The sequence below is a fragment of the Marmota monax genome, unplaced genomic scaffold (genome assembly GCF_021218885.2).
Source record: "Marmota monax isolate L192 unplaced genomic scaffold, Marmota_monax_Labrador192_F-V1.1 WCK01_AAM20220418_F8-fsc00068, whole genome shotgun sequence".
Lineage (NCBI taxonomy): Eukaryota > Metazoa > Chordata > Mammalia > Rodentia > Sciuridae > Marmota > Marmota monax.
The window spans coordinates 2528719-2555421 of record NW_026692352.1 but is presented as its reverse complement, the minus strand read 5'-3'; the positions used below and the strand labels follow the sequence as shown (position 1 = coordinate 2555421).

General features: G+C 36.4%; 1 protein-coding gene and 1 pseudogene across 6 annotated transcripts in view; one reads left to right on the top strand and one right to left on the bottom strand.

Annotated features, from left to right (window-relative positions):
• Nup98 (nucleoporin 98 and 96 precursor) overlaps positions 1 to 26703 on the bottom strand; it is a 114029-nt gene that overhangs the window by 85204 nt on the left and 2122 nt on the right. For all 6 annotated transcript variants that reach the window (XM_046441819.2, XM_046441822.2, XM_046441820.2 and 3 more), the window contains exons 2-9: positions 12912 to 13015; positions 10922 to 11023; positions 10639 to 10815; positions 8736 to 8875; positions 6992 to 7099; positions 5714 to 5894; positions 3102 to 3265; positions 1187 to 1324 (exon numbers count right to left, since the gene is read on the bottom strand). In XM_046441819.2, coding sequence (XP_046297775.1) covers positions 1187 to 1324; positions 3102 to 3265; positions 5714 to 5894; positions 6992 to 7099; positions 8736 to 8875; positions 10639 to 10815; positions 10922 to 11023; positions 12912 to 12987 — 1086 coding nt within the window. In that variant the 5' untranslated portion in view covers positions 12988 to 13015. The remainder of the gene's footprint in view (positions 1 to 1186; positions 1325 to 3101; positions 3266 to 5713; positions 5895 to 6991; positions 7100 to 8735; positions 8876 to 10638; positions 10816 to 10921; positions 11024 to 12911; positions 13016 to 26703) is intronic.
• On the top strand, positions 16946 to 17723 carry LOC124091169 (cell division control protein 42 homolog; annotated as a pseudogene).

The window sequence follows — 26703 nt, the reverse complement described above, 5'->3', positions numbered from 1 at the left end:
TGGTGCTGAGGATCGAACCCAGTGCCTCACACATGCTAGGCGAGCGCTCTACCATTGAGCCACAGCCACAGCCCAGGATTGTGCTTCTTGATGCAATAAATATGTTCTAAAATTGGTGTGATGATGGTTGCATACTCTGAATACTAAAAACCAATGAATTATATGTTTTAATAAGACAAATTGTATGGTATGTAGCTAATACACCAAGAAAGTTACTATTAAAAGGTGTATAAATTTTCTGTGGCATTATTTGATTTTCTCAATTTTTCACATCAGTTACCTGCTCAAATGAGATTAATAAAAAAAAATTTCAATCTCCATGAAAATAGGATCATATATTCTGGAATTTTTTTTTCTGATATTTAACTAATCACAATAGCAAATTCAAAGCTTCTTTGACTTTGTCTTCTTTTTTGGCATTGGAGACAGAACCCAGGACTTAGCATATGTAAGGTAAGCGCTTTACCACTAAGAAGCTATATCCAAGCACAAAGCTTCTTATAATGGATACATAATACAGTCTGACTACATTCATACTGATTCTCATTTAACTATTTTTTAAATGATCATATAGAATTTAGTATTAATTTTATGTAAACTACATTTCTAAATAGTAATTTTTCACTTAAATGGCTTAGTAGACAACTTAATTCAGTCAAGCCTCAAGCAGTATGTAAACCACGAGAACCTGAACAATTTCAAGAACTTAATATATTTTTTTAAAAGTTTAATATCCAAATCATCCAATCTATCACCAAAACACAAAGGGGAAAACTAGTCATTTAAAATTATCTGATTTACACATGAAAGGATCTCAACAATTTAAACTAACCACCCAGATTCCACAATGTAATACACTTCAAAACTTCATGTTTTTAAAATACAATGCTAATTATCAATTTAAAAATAAATAATTTAAAAATAAACTAGCCAAATGAAATGATACTTTGCTATTAGAAACAAACTGCACACAAGCACTGAAGTAAAAGATTCACTAACTGAAAATAAACCTATTGAGTTCAATCAGTAATTTCATTTTGCGTCAGAAAAACTTTTATTTGCTCTTAGTATTAAATCATCCAATATACCCCCCCAAAAAAAACTTGGAATACAATGACAACTTTCTATAAATTCCTTTATCAGACTCATACATATGATGTAATTATACTCAATTGTGAACACCTACCGAACCAACTGCACCAAACCCAGTATTGGTCTGCCCAAAGAGACCTGTTCCTGTTCCAAATGCAGTCCCAGTACTGGTGTTTGTAGCTGTCCCAAAAAGACCTCCTGGCTGAGAGGCTTGCGTTACTCCAAATAAACCCTGCAAAAGGTAATTTATGTTAAAAGCTATCCCACAGTAGTTTTTTTCTTTCTTTGAGAAAAAGGAAAAAGAAGTTTTCCTGTTTTGCTAGTAAAGAAGAAAAAGAGGACTCCGTCCTATAGCCACAGTAATTTCTTGAAGAATCTTAGATTAATAAAAATAGTTATCATTATTATTTTTAAAGTTTATGTGACAGGTACTATGTAAAGATACACTTTACATGGAGCTTATGTCTCTTCACAACAACCCTAAAAAGCAAGGAGTACAGCATCCCCATTTTGAAAGAATATAAAGCCCAGAGCAATTAACAACTTTCCTAAAATGTCACAGCTCACAAATGATAAATTGGATGATAAATTCATATCTCCACCTAAGCTGCTATTTAAAATTGATCTGGCTATGGTGATGATAAATTCATATCTACATTAAGCTGCTATTTAAAATTGATGTGGCTATTTTATTGATCTTTCATTCTTTGGGTTTTTTAATTTTTTTTTATTTTTATTTTTTTTGTTATATATGGACACAATATTTTTATGTGGTACTAAGGATTGAACCCAGTACCTCACACATGTGAGATAAGTGCACTACCACTGAGCCAAAACTCCAGCCCTGAGTGTTTGTATGTTTTTTTTTTGTTTGTTTGTACCAGGGATTGAACCCAGGGCTCCTTAACCACTGAGCCACATCCCCAGCCCTTTTGTATATTTTATTTAGAGACAGGGTCTGAGTTTCTTAGGGCCTTGTTGCCATGGCTGGCTTTGAACTTCTCCTGAGCTGCTGGGATTACAGGCATGAGCCACCACACCCAGCTGAGTGTTTTTATCATGAAAGTATATCATACACTTTTTCAGCATCTACTGAGGTGATCATGTGTTTTTTGTTCTTAGGGTACTGCAATGATTCAATTTTTTTTTTGATGGTGCTGGGATTGAACCCAGGGCCTTATGCATGCAAGGCAAGCACTCTACCAACTGTGCTATATCCCCAGCCCTATGATTCAATTTTTAAGTTTTTAATAATTAATTTTCCTAGGTTACACCAACATATCTGGGACAAATCCCACTTGGTCATGTGTATAATTCTTTTTATATTTTGCTTAATTCAGTCTACTGAATTAAAGATCTGGGGATCTAGGTGTACTTGTTTTCTTTAATAAGGCAAAGCATCTCTAACTTTAGTACCAGGTAAATTCCAAGAATTTTAATCAATTAAACATACCTCAAATCAATTTTTAATTTCACACTTCCATAAAAAGGGTCTCTAGAAATAAACTAGTAATGACTGTGAGAACTTTTACTTTCTGCAAAGAAGCAATTATCTAATACTGCTCTGAGTTTTAGGTCTACTCCCCTCCTGTATCCTGCAAGTACTAGACTTTGCCTGAATCTACCTTACCAGAATAAGCTGAAGAATATTATGAAATATAACAAGTAATTGACAACTATTTTCTCCTTAACCCTATAGAATGGCAATGTCACAAGTGGAGTTTAGAAATAGCCAACTATAGCCCAGACTATAAAAGCTCTTGCTTACTGATGAGAAAAACATGTTTGGAAAGAATAGATGACTGCTCAACAGACTCTCAGTGAGTAAGGAGATGAGACTGGACTGAAATCTAAATCTAATTCCTTGTAAATTGTGTTTTCTCCCCTTTACCAAATTCTCAACTCTAAAAGAACTCAAGCAAAGATAGAAATTGCCAGTTTGGAATGATTAAAAGCCTAATTACTAAGCTCTATAAGACCTGGAATTAACTAAAGGCCTGTTTCCTTACTATGGTGTTGGTGCTTGGTTGTCCAAGGGTGCTGGTATTACCAAAGGAAAAACCAGTGTTCTGTGTGGTTGTGGCCTGGCCAAATGGTTTGCTGAAGAGGCTAGTAGTCTGCTGATTCTGCTGGCCAAAGAGACCACCCGGATTTGTTCCAAATCCAGTTGTACCTTTCAGGAAAAAGAGGAAAGATAAAGTAATTGGAAAAAAGAAACAAAAATAACTAAACAAAACCTGGAAACTTGACATTACCCTATAATCCAGCAATAGTATTATGTTATCCATTACGATCTACATTACCTTGCATGTATTCACTATTCATTAACCCTTTCATGTTTTTGTTTTGTTTTGGTACCAGGGATTGAACCCAGGGAACCTCGACCACTGAACCACATCCCCAGCCCTATTTTATATTTTATTTAGAGACAGGGTCTCATTAAGTCGCTTAGCACCTCACTGTTGCTGAGGTTGGCTTTGAATTTGTGACTTTCCTGTCTCGTCCTCCCAAACTGCTGGGATTACAGGTGTGAACCACCACACATGGCAACCCTTTCATTTTCTATCCTAAGAACTCTAGATTAAGTTAAAACTTTAATATCCAGGCTGGGCTAAATGCTCTTCCTTTGTAAATGCTTAGCTTTTTATTATTATATAAGAGAGCATCATCAAAGTCTACGTTGTCATTTCATCTTATTCAACTAAGCTATTCTTGAGAAAAGAGGCTATTTCATCATATCAAAGCATCTAGCCTCTGGTCTGGTATATAGAATTCAATAATGAATATGTGCTAAATTAAATCACAGAATAGTAAGATTGAGAAGAACATAAGATATCACTTAAACATGTATGTTATGTGGCTGGGCACGGTGGCACATGCCTGTAATCCAATGCAGCTTGGAAGGTGAAGACAGGAGGATCATGAGTTCAAAGCCAGCCTCAGCAAAACCGAGGTGCTAAGCAACTCAGTAAGACCCTGTCTCTAAATAAAATACAAAATAGAGCTAGGGGGCTGTGACTGTGACACAGCAGTAGTGTACTTGCCTGACGTGTGTGAGGCACTGGGTTCGATTTTCAGGACCACATATAAATAAATATATAAAGGTCTATCAACAACTAAAATAAAATAAAATAAAGCTGGGGATGTGGCTCCGTGGTTGAGTGTCCCTGAGTTCAATCCCCAGTAACAAACCAAAAAAAAAACCCCAAAAAACATGTACTGATGTGTATATTTCTCTACAAGGTTATGATAAAAGTTAACTTTTGCTTATTTCTACAGATACAAAATGGTGGCTAGGGGAGAGGCATAATGAAAGAAAAAATCTTTGGTTATATGGGTTTTTTTAATTTTGTGAACTCTGCACCATAAACATGCACTACTTTTACAAAAATATATTTTTTTGTAGTAGGGATTGAATTCAGGGTGCTTAAGCACTGAACCAGATATCTAGCTCTTTTATATTTTGAGACAGGGTCTCACTAAATTGCTTAGGGCCTCGCTAAGTTGTGAGGTTGGCTTTGAACTTACAATCCTCCTGTCTTAGTCTCTTTAGCTGTTGAGATTATAGATGCACACTACTGTGACTAGCAAAAGTAATATTTTTTTAAATAAACATTAGATGTTATTTTTTTTTAATTTTACTTGGAGGCATTTTTTTTTTTAATATTTATTTTTTAGTTTTCGGCGGACACAACATCTTTGTTTGTATGTGGTGCTGAGGATCGAACCCAGGCCGCAAGCATGCCAGGCGAGCGCGCTACTGCTTGAGCCACATCCCCAGCCGCAAAAGTGATATTTTTATAAAAATAATTTAGCTATCAACATGAACTCCTCTTTCATATCCCATACTAAATTAACCTATTTCAGCCAAGTGCAGTGGCACATGCCTGTAATCCCAGAGACCCAGGGAGGCTGATGCAAGTATCACAAGTTCAAGGCCAGCCTCAGCAACTTAGCAACACCCTAAGCAATTCAGTGAACCCCCGTCTCAAAATTTAAATTTAAAAAACTGGGGCTAGAGTGGTGGCTCAGCAGTAGAGTACTCGCCTAGCACGTGCGAGGCCCTGGGTTCGATCCTCAGCACCACATAAAAATAAATGTATTGTGTTAACTTAGGTTATTTATTTGGTTCTGGACATTTAACACAGGGGTGCTTTAAAACTGAGCTATGTCCTCAGTCCCCCCTTTATCATTTTTTTTTAAGATAGCGCCCCACTATGATGCTTGGAGTTCTGCTAAATGTGTGAGGCTGACCTAAAATTTGTGATCCTCCTATCTCAGTTTCCTGAATCACTGGGATTAAAGGTGTGCACCATTGCATTTGGCTGAGACTCATGGTTCCAAGTATTTGAAATGTTTCTCCTCCAGAAATGTATACAATTTTTTATTTCACCTTCTTCAGACCAGTCACTTCTCAAACAACAACCTTATCAAGTGAAGCCCACTTAATTATGTTCATTTAAAATTGTACTTCTCCCACACTTACAACCAGACACTCCCTATTTCTCCAATATCCCTGAATTATTTTTCTCCATTGCACTTATCATAAAGTGACCACTATGTTTTACTTTTAGCTGCCTGTTTTTTCTTAATATATTTCAATATGATGTCAAGTGCTTACTCGTTCCAAAGGCAGTTTTGTTCTGACCATATGCAAATCCTGAATTAGTAGTGGAAGAGCTGAAGAGTCCTGTTGCACTGGAGGTGGCCGGAGAAGACCCAAACAAGCCAGTTGTGGTACCTGCTCCCACCTGGTTCTGTGGGCCTTTACGGTTAGCCTGATAATCCTCTAAACGAAGTTCCTAAAGAGAAAACATATTTACAATCTTAATATGTAGTAAAAAAATTTAGTTATAAGCCTAAATACTTGAAATTAGCATTTAACTTTGATCTTCATACAGGAATCTTGACCATAAAAATCACAAAACTACAGAATGACATTAACAATACCATTTAAAAAAACATTTCCAATAGACACCAAAATCCACACTATAAAAAAAAAAATGCTGGACAGCCAATCATTCTTAGTATTATTTTATAAATAGTGTCTTTTAATAGAATGCTACTGCTACCCTAAAATATACAATTTAGTTGATAAAAGATGAAGGATTCTATGTTAAGGGGGTGTTCAGAAATTCTGAAAAATGGAGGAATAAAATATAGCAATTTTATCTCTAAGTCAGGAGTTGCTGCACGCTGCAATATAGCAAGCACAGTCTGGGATATAGGAAGAAGCAAACATTATAATCAGTAATGAGAAACAATAATCAGGAAATGAACAACAATCCATTACAAAGCAATCAGAATGCACAAACTATGCAACGCCATAGAGGAATATCACAATACTGAACAATAGTACATAATGTAAAATTTCAACCACATTAAGTTCATAAATAGGCAAAAATTGGGCAGTCAAGATAGTGGTTACTTTAGAAAGGGGAGAACTGTAATGAAGGGCAAGGCAAAAGGGATGCTGATAATACTGTTTCTTGATTTGGATCCTTTCATATAATGAAAACTTATAAAGTTGTATGGTTATGACTTTGCACCTGTTCATATAACCTGAATATTATCCCAACCGTTAAAAAAAAAAAATCTGTAAATACGACTTAATATTTACAAACTTGGTCAATGTTAAGTTTGCGCAGCGTAGTTCAGCGGAGTGCTTGCGTAGAATGTGTTAAGGCACGGGGCATAATCCCCAGTACCACAAAACACAAAAAACTTTTAAACTTCTTTTTTCCATGCTAGCATCCAAACCCTGGGATCTCAAGCATGCTAGAAAAGCATGCTACCACTGAACCACAGAATCTACCAAAAAAAACACCCACATTTTAAAAAGCTGCTTTCCAATAAATTCAAAAGGTTACACTGCTATTTTGTATTTCGTTTTACTCACCTCTAATGACTTGCTTTCATATTCTTTCATAGCAGTAATACACTGATGTTTGGTACTGATGTTAGTGCTAACTCCAGCTTTGACCATAGTATCTGTACCAGTTGGAGGCTGCAAAGGAAGATAAATGTGTCATTTATTTTTTATTTTAAATTCACTGTCATTTAGATTTAACTTTAAATTCAGGATTATAAATTTCTTTATGAATTAAAAATCTTACCTGAGAAATTCTTTTTTGGCAGTTTTTTTTTTTTGGGGGGGGGGTGCAAAGTATTGGGGATTGAACCCAGGGGCACTCTACCACTAAACTACATCCCCAACGGTTTTGTTTTTTTGAGAAAGAATCTAAGTTGTGAAGTCTGGCATTGCACTTGTGATCTTCGTGCCTCAGCTTTCCAAATCTTTCCGGAGTAAATTTTAACAAACAGTTTCGCCAACACCTATTTGTGCCAGAGATTTTCATTAGGCTTATTGCACCTCCAGCCTAAGCCATTTACCTAAAAAGATATTCCATATATTTTTATATATAAATCCTTCACCCAACCCCTCTAAAAGAAAAAAGAAGGAAAGCAGGGCAAATGGCACAGGCCTGGAATCCCAGCTACTCAGGAGGCTGAGGCAAGAAGATTCCAAGACTGAGGCCAGGCTCAGAACTTAGCAACACCCTGTTTCAAACTAAATAATAAAATGAACAGGCATGTAGCTAAGTGGTAGCTCTGGATTCAATCCCCAGTACCGTTAAAAAAAGGAAAAAAGAAAAAAAAAATTATTGTCCCAAATTTGCCATTTCATCACAAAAAATTTATTTTTCTACAGATACAGAATACTAATGGATTATTCCATATTTCCTTAAGGAGGTTTTATTTTCAATGATGTTTTTATGGTTTGCCCCTTATTCTTTATAAATAATGGTTGATCCTGCAACTTGGGAGGCTGAGATAGGAACATCACAAGTTCAAAGCCAGCGTCAGCAACTTAATGAGGCCCTATCTCAAAAAAAAAAAAAAAAAAAAAAAATGAGTATTCAGAGGCTGAGTTATAAGCATAGTAAATTAAAACTCTAGGGCTGAGGTTATGGCTCAGTGGTAGAGCACTTGCCTAGCTTGTGTGAGGCAATGAGTTCAATTCTCAGCACCGCATATAAATAAATACAATAAAAAGGGCCACTGACAACTAAAAAAATAAAAAAACTCTACCTTATACAAGTTATTACAAATTTGTGGATACAAATTTGATTGGGATAAGCATATATTTTTGGTAAAGGGGATCGAACCCAAGGATGCTTTGCCACTGAGCCACATCCCCAGTCCTTTTTTATTTTGAGACAGTGACTTGCAAAAGTTGCTTAGGGCTTCGATAATTTGCCGAGGCTGGCTTTGAACTTGTGATCCTTCTGCCTCACCCTCCTAAACTGCTGGGATTATATATGTGGGCTACACACTTGGCTGCACATTATAATCTAAGTTTATGTTTCACAATTTCTCCTGCTTACTACACAACTATTTACAGATTTTTGTTTTGGTTTGATTTTATTGGGTGCTGGGAATCAAGGCCTCATGAATGCTAGGCAAGTGCTCTACCACTGAGTTATATATCCAACCTCTCAGTTTTCATTTTTAGTACATCTTTCAGGAAGAGTTGTACCATGCTGTGCATAATTAGAAAAATTATTATTATTACAATTCATCCTACAAATATACAAGTGGGAAAGAAACATACTCCACAAAAACTGGAATAAAATACATACATTAAATTTAATAGTAGTCCCAGTAGGTGCCGCTGTAAAACTACTTGGCCCAAAGAGAGAGCCAGACGTGCTACCAAAAGGATTAGAGGTGGTATTTGTAGTTCCGAAGAGTCCCCCACTGTTAGTACTTGTTCCAAAATCTGTTAAGGTTAGAAAGAATAATGAAAATTAAATACTAGAGAACTTATGATCTATAAAACACCTTGGAAGTGGACTATGGCATTAGAGTAGCAAAACTTTCACATCCTCAAATAATCTTTCAATTCTGCCAAGCAAATAAATACATCCAAGCAGATATTTCATACAGACGCATGCATAGGCCCAGGCTCACAACTTTAAAGTAAAATAAAGTCTGGAGCCTTTATTTAACTAAGTGTTCCATGAAGCCCTTTTAGGGCATTCTAAGACAAATTAAAATAAACACTACTTTTGTTTCATCATAAATTTTATCTCATTTTTCCTTTTCTAAAACTAGACACTAAATGAAACCTTCTGAAAAAATCTTGTCACAACAGACTTTACAGGAGTGATATTACTTTATTTATACATATTACATATGCCCACACAAAATTTAAAAATTGAGAAAATCTATGTGGTCCTATTGGGGTAATCAAACATAGGTTAATGTAAAATTTGACCCCCTCCAAAAAATTTAGAAAAATCAGTAGATATTATTGATCAGTTTTACGGAAACTAATACAAAAACAGCAGATCCTTAGAATGTCATATTGTTCCAAAAAGCTGAGTTTTAAAAAACCATTACATATAAGTGAATTCAACTATCATCTGAATAATATATTTCTCAAAATATAAGAGATGCTAATCCTAAAAAGAAGTTCTACATACAGTGCCAGAAATATCGGTAAGCAACAAAATTTTGTCAGCCAATATTTAACATCAAAAGACCCCCTAATTACCAAGTTAAAAAGATTGTGATTTCTCACTGGCAAACTGTTATTTCTTTCAAAAACCATGTCCTAATATACAATGTAGGGCTGGGGATGTGGCTCAAGCGGTAGCCCGCTTGCCTGGCATGCATGCGGCCCGGGTTCGATCCTCAGCACACATACAAACAAAGATGTTGTGTCTGCCGAAAACTAAAAAATAAATATTATAATTCTCATTCTCTCTCTCTCTCTCTAAAAAAATAATAATATACAATGTAATGTAAACAGGCACATCTCTTTTTAATTAGCACTTCAGATTGCATTTAATATTGTCTTGGTTAGATATTTCAACTTCCCCACAAATAACTTTTCCTTTGGAAAAATATGAATAGCTGACTGACTACTTATGCTATCATCCTCTTGTGCCAGAAACGGTACCACCTAATAGGGCATACTTGAACAACTAGTAGTGATTGCCCTAAAGAACTGTGGAAAAATAGCCCCAGGCCATATTTGGACATAAAGAAAAAAGAAGCCATTAATTACAAACATCTGCCATAGACAAGGAATAGCAGAATAACCATGTCATGTCCAGTATGTGTTATTTCTGCTGTAATGCCTTCATATTAACTATGAGACAGAGGTGAGAAGATGTCTCTTAATAGCATATTACTGACTTCAAAACCTTCCTCTTTGACACTTTCCTATCTTAACTCCAATGACACCACTCTGCCTAACTTTTCATCTTATCTCTGGCATTCCATATCAGGTTCCTCTTCCTTTGTACAGCCCTTTAATACTAGAGCTTCTATAATCCATCCTTAGAGTGACATATATAACGCCTTCATTTCCAGTCTAGCAAATTTTTCCATACACTTTGAAGTTTTTATCTTCCCATACTTTTTGCCATTTGGTAGGGAAAAAAGGTGGGTGAACACAGGTAAAGGGAGAAGAGAGAACACATTTGATAAGCAATTCAATTATTGAATGCGCAAGTTCAATGATATCCAACTTACTCCCAAAGCCAGTTGGTTTATTTTGTGCAAAGGCATTGTTTTGAGATGAGAAAAGACTGGTTCCTGTACTTGCAGTTCCAAACAAGCTATTTGATGTTCCTGTTGATGTACCAAACCCAAAGCCAGTGCTTGTGGAGGTAGCTGGTTGACTGAATGAATTTGTACCAAATAATCCTCCTGTGGAGACATAGACAGAGAAAAACTGTTAAATAGATCAGAGTCACTAAGTGAAGTCCTATACTTGATACAAATAAACCAGTGGTATTTCATATAAAGTCTGTACCTGGTTTGGTCTGTGAATTTCCAAATAGGCCTCCAGTATTGCTGCTAGAACCAAATGCAGATGTTCCAAATGCCCCTCCACTAGTAGTGCCAAACCCAGTATCTGAAAAATCAATATGCAGGGAAAAATAGAATTTATAATAAAACCTAAATCAGTAGATGAATAAAAAAGGGTTTTAATATTCAATATTCTATGGGCTGGGGCTGTAGCTCAATGGCAGGGCACTTGCCTAACATGAATGAGGCACTGAGTTTGATCCTCAGCACCACATAAAAATAAACAAATAAAATAAAGGCATTCTGCCCATCTACAACTACAAAAAAAAATTAAAATATTAAAAAAAGAATATTTGGGGCTGGGGATGTGGCTCAAGCGGTAGCGCGCTCGCCTGGCATGTGCAGGGCACTCAGTTCGATCCTCAGCACCACATAAAAATAAAATAAAGATGTTGTGTCCACCAAAAACTAAAAAATAAGTATTAAAAAAATTCCCTCTCTCTCTCTTTAAAAAAAAAAGAATATTTAATGTTCTACATTTGAATGAAACTAGTCTAATTTAGAAACTTTTTTTTTTTAATTTCATCAGAACTAGAGAGGAAAAATTAAGACACAAGAATTTTATTCACTTAAGTCATAAAGGTTGGCCCAGTTTGGTGGCCCAAGCATGTGGGAGGCTGAGGCTAAAGAATCTCAAATTCAAGGTCAGTCTCAGCAATTTAGCAAGACTGGTCTCAAAATAAAATGGGCTGGCAGGACAGGTATGAAGTGATAGGAAGGGCCAGACTTCTGGGTGAATGTACACTGGTCAAGCCCTCCTGGCATGTCTTTCAGCCTGTGGCTCACACCTGTCTGTGTTGGTGAGATGATACCTGGCCTGCTGGATAATGTGATTGACCTGGTTTGGCCCTCAGCATCTCTCAGGTTTGGCCTTGAGATTCAGCTTGACTCAGTTCTGCCTTAGCAGTGATGGGCAGACCATTTGGTCTCCCTCCAAGCAGAAGAGAAGGAGACAAAAGCAAATACAAGGCCTGACACCTCAATGACAGCTGCCTCAGACCCTTTGGAGAAATCATATGTAAATGCACAAATCAATAAAAAATAAAACATAATGTCTGTCAAAAATAAATAAATTAATTAAATAAAATGGACTGGGATGTTGAAGATGTGGTTCAGTGGTAGAGCACCCTGGAGATTTCAATCGCCAGTATAGCAAAAAAAAAAAAAAAAAAAAAAAAAGTATGACTTTTACACTGGACATGGTGGCACTTGCCTATAGTCCCAGCTACTCAGAAGACTGAGAAAGAGAACTTCTTCCATCTAGAAGTTTGAGGCCAGCCTAGACAACAACACATAGAAGCCCCTTCTCAAACAAATTGTGACTTTTCAATAAAATGTGTAGATGCTGATAGGTTAAATGCTGATTAATAAACCTCAGAGATAAGTACACATGAATTCATGATACCATTCTAACTGCCTGTGTGCAAATTATAATTTTAAACAAAAAATTTAAGTGAGTAAGTGTTCATATATGCAACCTGTCACATAAAGTACTGGGTAGGAAAGGTAGTGAACCTCCAGAGACTTGGTGGCATCTAGGAACTTCACCATTTTAACATTTCTGAGTGTGACATCTTATTTATAGACCAAATTTCAAGGCACTGTGTAATTATTTTTTATACTTTTAATAAAGATATTTTTCTAGCCTGAAAATTAGTAATAAATCCTAACTTTCTGCTTAAACAACCTTTCAAACATTTCAAGTGTTTTGTATTGATGATCAGAAAAAATCATGAAAACTCAGAAGTGATTTCTAGTTTGTTAGAAAACTTTAACAAGATCTTATCCTGATTATTTTTCAAAGACACTTTGAAAAAAGACCAAGATACAAATTTTAAAAATCCTATCTTAAGCTATTAGAGTGAATTCGCTCTAAACTTAAACCAGTCTAATTAAGATGATTTGCCTTTTTTCATTTTGTTTTTTAAACTTACTCTGCCCAAATGTTGAAGTTGTGCCAAAGCCACCTGTGCTACCCCCAAAGGGGGTTCCAAATGACTTATTAAACATCTCCAAAATGAGTCTTTGCTTCAGAAAGCTGAAAAGAAAAAAAGAAGCACTCTTTTAAAAACCATACAAAGCAATGTAACTGTTTAAAAAAATCTATCATTCTACCTATTTAGCTGGATCCATTCAAATTATAGTGTATACTCATTCAATATCCTAAAACTGCATGATAAAATAAACCTTATGGTAACGTGCAATCAGGTATCCTCTCTCAGGATGAGAGTTCTGTTTCTCTTCTTGAATAAATCCTAATTTTATCAGAAATAAAATAAACATTATGAAATTATCCTTAAACCACACTATTTCTGAGCTAAATAAACTTCAGAAGTCATGAATGGTCATTCCTTTAAAACAATGTTTTTCAACTTCTTTTCCTCTTTGGTGCTGGGGATTGAATCCCACATGCTAGGCAGGGGCTCTATCATTGAGCTACACCCCTAGACCCCAATTTTTTTTTAACCTTCCTTTTAATAACAATTTGAAGTCTACTAGGTCAGATTTTGATAAGATCCACCTAGGAGGTTATTAAAAAAAAATCACAATCATGGGCTGGGGTTGTGTCTCAGTGGCAGAGGGCTTGCCTAGCATGTGTGAGGCACTGGGTTTGATTCTCAGCACAGCATACAAATAAGTAAAAAAATAAATAAATAAAAAGGTCCATCAACAACTAAAAAAAAATTTTTTAAAAATCACAATCATATTCTGCTATCCCAACCATCTCAAAAACCAAATTTTTGTCAAGCTTTATTTTCCAGTTTGCATTATTAAAACTATTTTTTCTTTCTATTTTTGGGGGATGTCAAATATTATAATAGTAAATGTCTCCAAGGTTCTGTGGCTGTGGCTCAGTGGTAAAGCGCTCACCTCACAGGTGTGAGGGCCTGGGTTCAATCCTCAGCATCACATAAATAAAATAAAGGTATTATGTCCATCTATAACTAAAAAAATATTTTAAAAAAATGTCTGTCAAAGTATGAATGTTCCTCCTTCTGCCTCCAAATCCCAGAAATTCTGGTGCCCCAACATTTTCTGTGAGATTACTATTTAAGATTACTCTGTATAGTTTTTTATTTTACTTATGAAAACATTACAAAAAATTCCTTGATGAAAATCCCTCATTTGCCTAAATACACGTGAGGCACTGGTTTGGCAACCACACAACAAGCAAATAAAAAATAAAGATAAATTTTAAAAAAAGAAAGAAAAAGAAAACCACCCTTCACTTAATATAAATGATTTCCTTCCAATATCCAAGCTATGCACTGTTCACTTATTGAACTGAACCAAAATGTTCCAATAACTACAAAGAAGTGTCCACCCCCACCCCTCTGATTTTGGGGGAAAAAGAGGATTAATAGAATAGTTTATTCAAAAGCAAGAGCCTGAAGAGTGTGATGGTACGTATGCTCCTATAATTTTGAGGATCACAAAAGTTCAAGGAAAGCTTGGGCAACTTAGTGAGACTATGTTTCAAAACTTTAAAAAAGTAAATAATAAAAAGGGATGGGAATACGGCTCAGTGGTACAACACTTGCCTAGCATGTGTGAGGCCCTAGGTTTGATATTCGGCACTGCAAAACAAACACACACACACCCTTTTTTTTTTTTTTTTTTTGAGTATCAGGGACTGAACCCAGGGACACTCAACAACTGAGCCACATCTCCCCTATTTTGTATTTTATTTAGAGACAGGATCTCACTGACTTGCTTAGCACCTCACTGTTGCAGAGGCTGGCTCTGAACTCACGATCCTCCTTCCTCAGCCTCCTGAGCTGTTGGGATCACAGGCATGCGCCACCACACCCAGCCATACACACACTTTTAAAAGTAGCCAATCATACTATTTGGATTTTGCAACAGGTATTAAGCTTTTATTCTATTATATACAAAGACACAATGAATATAAGAATTTTTTTAAATCATGCCTCATTCATAATAATTATATTTTGTGATTCTGAGGTGCTTCCCACAATGTTCTTGTGTCCCATTTTGTGCAACACTGAAAAATATGAGGTTGTCGCTTAAATATGTGATGCTTTACAGAAATTGACATTATGTTCTTAAAGCTAGAGGTTATGTTTCATGCCCATCATTTATCATGTAATGAAATCTACATTATTAAGTTTCATGCCTTCCCAATTATCAGTTGTCACAAAATGACAAATTGAGCTTTTACTAAACCATGACTCATTTCAGGGGAAACATCTTGGAAGTGCTTAGCAGAACTCTAGACCTCTATGGGATCTGGGATCTGTATATATTGCATTTAACAGTTGGTACTGGGACTGAACCCTGATGGGTTTTTCCACTGAACTACATTCCCAGCTCTTCCAATTTTTTATTTTCAGATAAAGGTCTCACTAAGTTGCTTAGAGCCTTGCACTGGCAATCCTACTACCTTAGCCTCCCAAACTGCTAGGATTACAGGAATGCACAATAAACTTATTTTGATGCAATCTCTCTCATGCTATGCTCTTAGGTCATAGTCCCTACTAGATCTACTTTCCTGTAACTGTTGACTAAGATTTGGAATCATCATCAGTAAGACAAAATTTTTTAGTTGCAATCCAGTTATGTTAAATTTACTATTAGCACCCATGAACAGGAATCTGTTCATGTAAATCGGACATCATCTATACATAGCAGACATGACAAAATTCAGAAGCTGAGTAATACAGTTTTTCTGTGAAAATCACCCTTACAGAAATTTAGTGTTCATCTGGATTTTGCCTACACTAAGTTCTACAGACACTAGGTTCCAGCTCCAAACAATGAAGCTGGGTTTTTTTGGGGGGTGGGGTGGGGTACTGGAGGAGATTGAATCCAGAGATGCTTCACCATATGCCACACACCCAGGCCTTTTTATTTTGAGACAGGGTCTCACTAACTCGCTGAGACCTGTGATCCTCCTACCTCAGCCTCTGAGTAGCTGAGATTACAGATATAAGCCACTGTGGCTAGGTGAACTTTTGATTTTCAATAATCTTATCCTAACACAGTAACCTACCATCACACATATACTTCACAAAGATTTTAAGTAATAATAAAATGTCCTGGGAAACAACTCACCATTTACAAGCTCATTTATATATAATCTCAACAATCCTGAAAGGTTGTTATACATCACCACTAGTACCACCAGTGTTTTACAAAGAAGCAAACAGGATCATGTATTTAGCAAATTTCCCACAGGTGGAAGAAGTGGTAAGTGGTGGAATCCCAGTTTAACCTACCTTCTAACTTCCAACAAACACTAGATCCTTGAAAGATTATATACACAACAAGTGAAGTATACTAAGGAAGTTCATCCAATCAGAAAAACAAGAGACAGGGCTGCGGTTGTGGCTCAGAGGTAAAGTGCTCGCCTAGCATGCATGAGGCACTGGATTTGATCCTCAGCACCACATAAAAATAAAGACAATAAAGTCCATCAACAACCAAAAAATTTTTTTAAATAAATAAAATAAAAATACTGGGGCTGGGGTTGTGGCTCAATGGTAGAGCGCTCGCCTCACATGTGAGAGACCCTGGGGGGCTGGCAATGTGGCTCAAGTGGTAGTGCGCTCGCCTGGCATGCGTGCAGCCTGGGTTCAATCCTCAGCATCACATACAAACAAAGATGTTGTGTCCGCCAAAAACTAAAAAATGAATATTAAAAAAATTCTAAAAAAAAAAAAAGAGAGAGACCCTGGGTTCGATCCTCAGCACCACATAAAAATAAACAAACAAAAAAGATATTTTGTCCATATATAACTAAAAAAAATATTTTAAAAAAATAAATAAAAATAAAAATACTGTATCCACCTATAACTAAAAAATAAATATAAAAAGAAAAACAAGAGACAACGAAGGGAGAAAATCCAATTTATATTTATGGAAAAAGATTCTTGAGTGCTGCCAATGCCCTGGCGATCAACATCAAATTTGAATTATTTAAAGGGGATACAAAACTATTTCTGCAATGCAGACAATTAAGTGTGTTGTGGGCAATCGTGCTTTTGGTAAAATATGCCTCCTGATATCATACAGGACAAACAAATTTCTTTCCGAATATGCACCAACTGGTTTTGCAACTATGCAGTCACCATTATGATTGGAGGGCAATCATATATTCTTGGACTTTTTTTTTTTATTATTGTAGTTGGACACAATACCTTTATTTTGTTTATTTATTTTTATGTGGTGCTGAGGATCAAACCCAGGGCCTCGCATGTGCTAGGCGAGTGCTCTACCGCTGAGCCACAACCCAAGCCCTTGGACTTTTTGATACTGCAGGGCAAGAGGATGACAGATTATGACCACTGAATTATCCACAGATGTATTTCTAGTCTGTTTTTCAGTGGTCTCTCCATCTTCATTTGAAAATGTGAAAGAAAAGTGGGTGCCTCAGATAACTCCCCACTGTCCACAAAGAGTTCATTCTTGATTGTTGGGATCCAAATTGATCTCAGAGATGACCCATCTACTATTGAGAAGTTTGCCAAGAACAAAAAGAAGCCTATCACTCCAGAGACTGCTGAAAAGCTGGCCCATGACATGAAGACTGTCAAGTATGTGGAGTGTTCTGCACTCACACAGAAAGGCCTAAAGAATGTGTTTGATGAAGCAATACTTGCTGCCCCAAGCCTCCAGAACCAAAGAAGAGGTACAGGTGTGTGCCGCTACGAACATCTCTCCAGAATCCTTTCTTCATAGCTACTGTTGGCATAATACTAAAAGCAATGTTTAAATCAAACTAAAGATTAAAAATTAATATTCATTTCTGCAATAAAAAAAGAAAAAGATTCTTAAACTAAGACTGCCTTCTTAGTTTTGGCAACAATGAATATGGCTGAGTATCATTTGTCATACTGGGAAAAGAAAGGCGTTGAATCCAGGGGTGCTTTTACTATCTTAACAACCCACTCAGCTACATGCCCAGTCCTCCAGTCTTAACCACCCACTCGGCTACATGCCCAGTCCTTTTTTTTTTTTTTTGGAAACAAGGTATCCCTAAATTGCTGAGGCTGGCCTTGAACTTGTGACCCTCCTAAGCCTCCTGAGTTGATGGATTACAGGTATGCGCCACCACACCTGGCTCCAAAAATATTTTCTTAAAAATCATCACTATGGGGGCTGAGGATGTGGCTCAAGCATGCGGGCGGCCCGGGTTCGATTCTCAGCACCACAACAAACAAAGATGTTGTGTCCGAGAACTAAAAAAAAACTAAAAAACTAAAAAAAAAAAAAAAAATATTAAAAATTAAAAAAAAAAAAATCATCACTATAGGGGCTGGGGTTGTGACTCAGTGGTAGAGCGCTTGCCTAGCATGTGTGAGGCACTGGGTTCAATTCTCAGCACCGCATATAAATAAAGGTCCATTGACAACTAAAAAAATATTTTTTAAAAAAATCATCACTATGGGAAATGAAGTTGTAGATCAGTGGTAGAGCGCTTGCCTCGAATGTGTAAAGTACTGGGTTCAATTCTCAGCACCACATAAAAATAAATAAAGATGTTAAAAAAAAAAAAGAAACAATGCATTGCTATGCCTAATTTCGTTAATAATGCCTGAGCCAAAATAAAACTCATTAAAAAAAAAAATCACTATGTCCAGGTGCAGTAGTGTGCACATCTGTAATCCCAGCTACCTGGGAGACCAGGGAGGGATTCCAAGTTTGAGGCCAGCCTGGGCAACCTAACAAGATTTCAAAATAAAACTTAAAAAGGGCTGTGGATATAGGTCTATAGAGTACTTGCCAAGCATGCACGAAAGGCTGGGCTCAATCCCCAGTATCGCACAATAGAAAATCAAGATTTTGGAGATGGCCTCATGATTTTTATTGTTAACTGCCAGAAATTTAAAAATGGCTTAAGACATTTAACTTTTTAGTCTTGAAATCATTTTCTTTGCTATGCTGTATAAATGTCATTCATTCAATGAAAACTGCCCCCTCTCCACTCTTGCCCCTGCTAAACAACGTTCTAAGTCACTCTTTAAAACCTAGCTCAAGTATCATCTCTTCTATTAAGCCTTCCCTAACTTCCTGTAGCAATTAGTCATTCCTTTGGGCTGCATTAGCTCATTATGATTTCTCAACACACATCTATCTTGACCTTTACTCCCACAATGGATGGACATGTGAAATACCCAACCACATTGAATCTTTTAGGATTGAGGATTTGTTGAACCAGTTGCTACAAAATGCTACCAGAAGACAGTCCTCACCTGTCAGTCCTCTTCACCACTGTCTTCCCTGAAGTTAGCCTCACCCAAGATCCTTTGACCCAATTCAGGATTACTCTAAAGGGTGATTCTAGCTTCTTACTTTCAACAGAATTAAGATAACATCACAACTCAGTCTCTCCCTTAGCCCATTCCAGTTTCTGTCAGTCCTCCCCTCCCACAAGTGACTATTCCTATTGCTTTTCCTAATAAAACTTCTATAGGATTATATCCAATTCAAAGTCAGCTTCCCAAGGAACTCAACTTTACCCCATTTATAATCAACTAGCCAGGATAGAGGCAAAATCATTTGTTTACTCTTCCAGAACCCAACATTCACTTTCACAACAATCATCCTATTAATGTTTTTTGTAGGTTTTCGATTTTTGTTTTTGGTCCTGGAGATTGAACCTGAGGGTAGTTTATCACTGAACTACATCCTCAGCCCTTTTTACTTTTTAGTCTTTATTTTGAGATATTATCTCTAAATTGTTTAAGCTGGCCTCAAACTTGCAATTCTTCTGCCTCACTCTCCCAAGTAGCTGGGATTACAGGATTGTGCCACCACTCCCAGACGATCACAGTATTTAAAAAAAAAAACAGAAACACACACACACACACACACACACACACACACACACACTAGAGCTGGGCACAGTGACCCATGCTTGTAATTCCAGTAATGTCAATTATAGTTATTGAGAATCTGTCTCAAAATAAAGGGCTGAAGATGTAGGTCAATGGTAGAGCACTCTGTACTGCAAAAAAAATAAAATGCCAGATCAATTTTCACAATGAAAGGAGAGTTTAGAAGAGAAGATTCCTAATGGAATTTAAATCTAACTCAAAAAGGAAAACATTAGGGTTGGGGATGTGGCACACACCCAGCCCTTTTTATTTTGAGACAGGATCTCACTAAGTTGCTTAGGGTCTCACTAAACTTGTGATCCTACTACCTTAGCCTCTGAGGTAGAGTGTTTGCCCAGCATGCTCAAGGCCCCGAGTTCAATTCCCAGTATGGTTAAAAAAAAAAAAGCAATTATGTGGTATCTTATATGTCCATACATATGATTAAATGTTTATATATACTGTAAACTAATATGATTTTTAAGTCAGGAGGGTTTGGAGGAGAAGCTCAGTGGTAGAACCTGAACTTAGCATGTACAATGACATCCTGGCAATTACACACTGGTGCTTAGTATATAACTGTTCATTTGGTGAGAACATCCACTATCCAGAGTGCCACCACACTTGTGATTTTATATAACCAGAAAAAGTACCCACATATTAAAAACTCAGAGTGTCCTGAACATGGTGGTGCACACCTATAAATCCAGATACTTCAGAGGCTGAGGCAGGAGGATTGCAAATTCGAGTCTGGACTCAACAATTAGAAAAACTTTCTCAAATAAAAAATAAAAAGGGGGATTGGAGTTGTGGCTCAGTGGTAGAGTCCTTTCCTAGCATGTGTGAGGCACTGGCTTCGATCCTCAGCACCACATAAAAATAAATAAATAAAAATAAAGGTACTATGTCCATCTACAACTTAAAAAATAATAAATAAAAAGGACTGGGGATGTGGCGTAGTGGTAGAGTATGCGAGTTCAATTTCCCATACCATAAAAATAACAAAAGTGGGGGCTTGGGATGTGGCTCAAGCGGTAGTGCGCACGGCTGGCATGCGTGCGGCCCAGGTTCGATCCTCAGCACCACATGCAAACAGAGATGTTGTGTCTGCCAAGAACTAAAATAAATAAATAAATATTAAAATTAAAAAAAAAAAAAAATAACAAAAGTGTGTAAGTACAAAGACCCAAAGACCCACAAAAGAAAGTCAAAATAAGGCCAGAATATGAGTGGGAAATGTAAGCAAAATTTTGGGGGATTTAGAATATGAACTGGGCTTTCAGGGCCTAGGAAAAAAAGAAAGCATGCGGAAAGTACACAGGGAAAAATGAGTATCTGTGTACCTATTCTATATGGACCTTTAATCTCAACATGGTATGCATATAATAAATGTTTTTGCCAGTTTATTATGTAGTGATGTCATTAACCTTAAGTTAACTGACCATAGAGCATTATACTAAGTATGTAACCAGGCTGTGGTATCAGAATAGGGCATGCTATCAGCTGGTAGAACAGTTGCTTGGTATGTATAAGGTTCTGGGTTCAACCCTCAGCACTGCAAAAAAAAAGAAAAATATGGCATAAGCCGGTCATAGAAGCACGGGCCTACATTTCCAGCTACTTAGGAGGCTGAGGCAGGAGGATTACTTGAGTCCAGAATTCAGGAGGCCAGTCTGGGCAAAAGAGTGAGATACCAAGACACCATACCATTTCAAAACAAAAACAAAAAACATAACAAGGACATGTGGACAAAATTACTTTCCAAGAGTTAAGTAAATGTTGTTTAATTAAAAAGGTTTAATAAGATACATTTGGCAGATTGGCAGACCCTTTAAGTAAAATAGAAAAGACAATTTGCTTTTTTTTTTTTTTTTAAAGAATTCTTTAATATGTATTTTTTAGTTTTCTCCGGACACAACATCTTTGTATGTGGTGCTGAGGATCGAACCCGGGCCGCACGCATGCCAGGAGAGCGCGCTACTGCTTGAGCCACATCCCCAGCCCGACAACATGCTTACTTATGGATACATAGATGCATAATAAAAGTAGAGAAATGTAGCTTAATGGTACAATACCAGCTTAGTATGTACAAGACCCTGGGTTTGATCTTCAGCAATGCAAAAGGAAAAACAAACAAATAAAAAAATATAAAACATAAAAGTTAAGTGGTTGCCTCTGGAGACAGAAAGGAGAACAAGATATGGGCAGAGAATTCAAAGGACCCAAACTTTTCTATAATGTTTTATTTCCTCTATTAACAACAAAAGATCTAGAAGATAGCGGTGTTTGCATAAACAATTTAAAAATGTAGTAAAGTCCACTACAAAAAAAGAAACAGAAAGGGCTGGGGATGTAGCTCAGGTAGAATGCTCTTGGGTGTAATGCAATTACTAGTACTGGGGGGAAAAAAGAAAAAAAAAAACAGTGCTATGCAGAAAAAGACAGTTAATTTTACATCTTAATTTTACAATGCTCTCTATAGTCCAACAATCTTCTAATTAATATTCAGACTCTCTGATATAAGAAAAAAGTAATTTTTTTTTTAAGAGAGAGTGGGGGGGGTGGAAGAGAATTTTTTAATATTTATTTTTTAGTTTTTTGGCAGACACAACATCTTTGTTTGTATGTGGTGCTGAGGATCGAACCTGGACCACACGCATGCCAGGTGAGCGCGCTACAGCTTGAGCCACATCCCCAGCCCCAAAAGTAATGTTTAAAATAATCAAAACTCTCTAATACAAGAAAGAAGTAGTGTTAATGAATGTTAAAAATAATCAAAACTCTCTAATACAAGAAAGAAGTAGTGTTAATGTATGGGTTGCCGGGCGTGGTGGTGCATACCTATAATCCCAGCAGCTTGGGAGGCTGAGGCAGGAGAAACAGGAGTTCCAAGCCAGCCTCAGGAACTTCGAGGTGCTAAGCAACTCAGTGAGACCCTGTCTCTAAATAAAATACAAAACAGGGCTGGGGATGTGGCTCAGTAGTCAAGTACCCCTTAGTTCAATCCCCAGAACCAAAAAAATAAAAAATAAAAAAATACACACACACATACACACACATCAGTAGTCCAGTCAGTAGACAGAAATATATTCACCTACTGTCTCAAATGAAGCTCTGTAAACTGATGTCCTATTTATTTTTTATACCTTTATGTTATTTATTTATTTTTATGTGGTGCTGAAGATCAAACCTAGTGCCTTGCACATGCTAGGTGAGCACTCTACCACTGAGCCACAACCCCAGCCCTGATATCCTGGTTTCTATATCTAACTTTTGTGAGCTTTGTGAACTCTGTGTACAATGACAAAATTTTGTTTTCTACTCCGAAAAGTGGTAAAACTAAGCAACTTCAAGCATTTTTGAATAATTAAGCAGGCTTCCCAAGACATTTCCAGATTGTTCTTCTCTAACGCCATAAAGTTATATAAATGGAAAGTAATTTTTCCTTTCCACTTCACTGAGCTCCTTTGTATCAAAGCCAGCAAAGAGGAAAAACAAAAAAATAGGTTAGATGAATAGTCTAGCAGAATACTTTCCACTGTAAAAAGCACTTTTCCATACATTCTCTCATCTTCATGAAAGTGATAGGAAAGGCAAGCAATTATTATCTATAGTCAAATTGAATGGAAAAATTAATTTAAAAAATTTAATTTTTGCCTTGGCTGAGAGGAGGGTTGGACAGAATTCCAGGAAGATGAGATTAGATGAGTCTTAATCACCAAGTATTACATCTCAGCAAAATTATTGGGGGCTGGGGATGTGGCTCAAGCGGTAGCGCGCTTGCCTGGCATGCGTGCGGCCCGGGTTCGATCCTCAGCACCACATACAAACAAATGTTGTGTCCGCCAAAAAACCAAAAAATAAATATTAAAATTCATTCTCTCTCTCTTTAAAAAAAAAAGAGAATTAAAAAAAAATTATTGGTTACCTTTGTTTTACAGTATCCTTTCTATGACGTATCCCCTTATCAAGCCATTCCCTTTGTTAGAACACTTATTCCTCTAAAAATTATGTCTCCCCTTTTCTTTCTAAAAATTGTTTAAACCTCACTTGCTTCATAAAACTGTTACAGATTAGACCCTTCAAACTGTTCTCATTATAAAAACACTACTCTTCCCCCCTCCCCCTTTCCAGCCTCAATTACATAAACTAATCTTTCAGCTGTTTTTAGTTATGCAATATATTTGTTGTTATACCTGCCACTTGAAAGTATGAGTAAAGCTATTGTGCTAAAAAAGAAAAAAAAAGTTCACTTTGCTCACTGGGGTGTTAATTAATTTAAAACAATCTATGTTATCTAATTCAGCTGCTTCCTCACAATACTGGGTAGCATTTTCTTCATCCCCTTAATACAACACTCATCATTTTACAAACAGTGATTAGAATACATTAATTTTGGAGTGAGACAAATCTGTGTTCAAAATTCTCTGCCACTTACTACTATTACTGTGACTTTCACTATAACTCTAAAATTAGTTCAAAACAAAACAACAAAAAAAAAACCTCTGCCACTTGCTACCGTGTAATTATACTAAGTCATAATATTTAATCTCTTAGACCTCAATTTCTCTGTCTAAACTATGGAATATATCGCCTACACTAAAAAACCATTAGGGGAAAGTTGCCTCAGATTAGAGCACCTCAAAAATAGGTCTTCTTGGGGCTGGGATTGTGGCTTGCCGGTAGAGCACTCGCCTAGCACATGCGAGGCTCTGGGTTTGATCCTCAGCACCCCATAAAAATAAAATAAAGATATTGTGTCCAACTACAACTAAAAAATAAACATAGAAAAAAATAGGTCTTTTCCCCCCAAAAAAGATATGCTACAGTTCGTTAATTAGAAAAGTGTAATAATGTCCCATCACTCTAAACACCTTGCCTAATCTTGGTTTAGCTAGAACTCCATATCTAATCATTTCTAATTTCCTAGGATATATCATTCACTGTCCACTTAGCACAACCTTATAAAACACCATTGCAAACCACAAAAACAAATACCCACCCCTCCAGAAACAAATGCCATGGTCATTCTGATCATTTATTCTCTTTCATTCATCTCATATTTCTATCTTTAATCATCCACCTATTTTACTTATAAATTCATTCACCTATTCCTTAAGAAGCTCACTCTGGGCCTGGCACAGTGGGGGCACACCTGTAATCCCAGAAGCTCAGGAGACATAGGCAGGAGAATCACAAGTTCAAAGCCAGCCTCAGCAATTTAGCTAGGTGCTAAGCAACTCAAGGAGACCTTTGTCTCTAATAAAATACAAAATAGGGCTGGGGATGTGGCTCAGTGGTTGAGTGCCCCTGAGTTCAATTCTGGGTACCCCCCCACAAAGAAGCAGCAGCTTACTCTGGCAAGAAAGTTATGCATGCAGATTCTAGTAATCTCTGTGTCAAAGGAAGTTGGACTAAAGAGAGACTTCTTTCAAGGGCTCCTGAAGTCAAAACTATTTTCATAATAAAAGTAAGATACTACAACCAGAAGAATGAGAAATTATACTCCATTTATGTATGATGTGTCAAAATGCATTCTACTGTCATGTATAATGAATTCGATTAAAAAAAAAAAAAAAGCATAAATCAGATGTAGTGGGATGCCTGTAATCCTAGTGAAGCAGGGGGCTGAGGCAAAGGGATCCAAGTTCTAGGCCATCCTCAGCAACTTAGCAAAACTCTTTCATAAAAAATAAAATGACTGGGCTGGGGATGTGGCTGAAGCAGTAGCGCACTCGCCTGGCATGCGTGCGGCCTGGGTTCGATCCTCAGCACCACATACCAACAAAGATGTTGTGTCTGCCGATAACTAAAAAAATAAAATAAATATTAAAATTCTCTCTCTCTCTCTCTTTAAATAAATAAATAAATAAATAAAAATAAAAAATAAAATGACTGAGAATGCAACACAGTGGTAAAACGCCCCTGGATTCAATGCCCAGTACCCTATCACACACTCAAAAAAAAAAAAAAAAAAGGCTTTGACAATAAAAAATTAGTTGTATTAATTCTCAACATTTCAGCACACCTCTTTTAAAATATTCTATAACAAAAAAGTATTCAAAAGCACTTGTGGTGCATACTAAAACAAGGGTTGATTAAAAAAACACTTGTATGATTACTATTGAGAGTTAAATTTGCTTTTTTTTCCATGGAAAAACATTTCTTATTTCTTACATGAATGTAAGCCATGGTATTAAGATCTGATGTAAAAATTAGAATATTGAAAACTTTTGTTCTACACTGAGCTCATTAGCTTCCTAATTCTTAAAAAGACAAACCTGATGAGATTTACAGAAGGAGTAACAACTGTATAATTAAATGTGTCAGCATGTACATCTGTAAAATTCAGTGAACAATTTCCAAATGACCAATGCATGAGGTTATAAAATCATTCATGAGTAATGATACGAAGTTTGAGATAGAACATATAGAACACATAAGTTCAAAGATGTTAAATCTCTAAATTTCGTAGTCCCCTAGCTTTTCAACAAGTTGCCTATTTTGTCTCTTGATTAAAAATTACATTATTAGTACTATTATATCTTACTTCCTGGATTAACTGCCACTATATAAGCAATATTAAAATAACATAATACAACTGATTTTTTTTTTCCATGCTTTGAATTGGATTCCTAACAATACTTGCTCTGAGTTATCTATGAGCTAGTACACTGGAACAAAGTACTATGTAACACATAAACAGAAAGGGTCTCCTTATCTGGGCCCCATATTTAAGGAACACACAAATATCCAGCCTCTTTATTGGTTATTTTTAGGTTTAACTTCTCCATACTTGTTTATTCATATTCAAAACAACCACACTTACTGAGGGCTATTATATGTCAAATAACCCAAATACAAAGACAAAAATATTTTACTATAG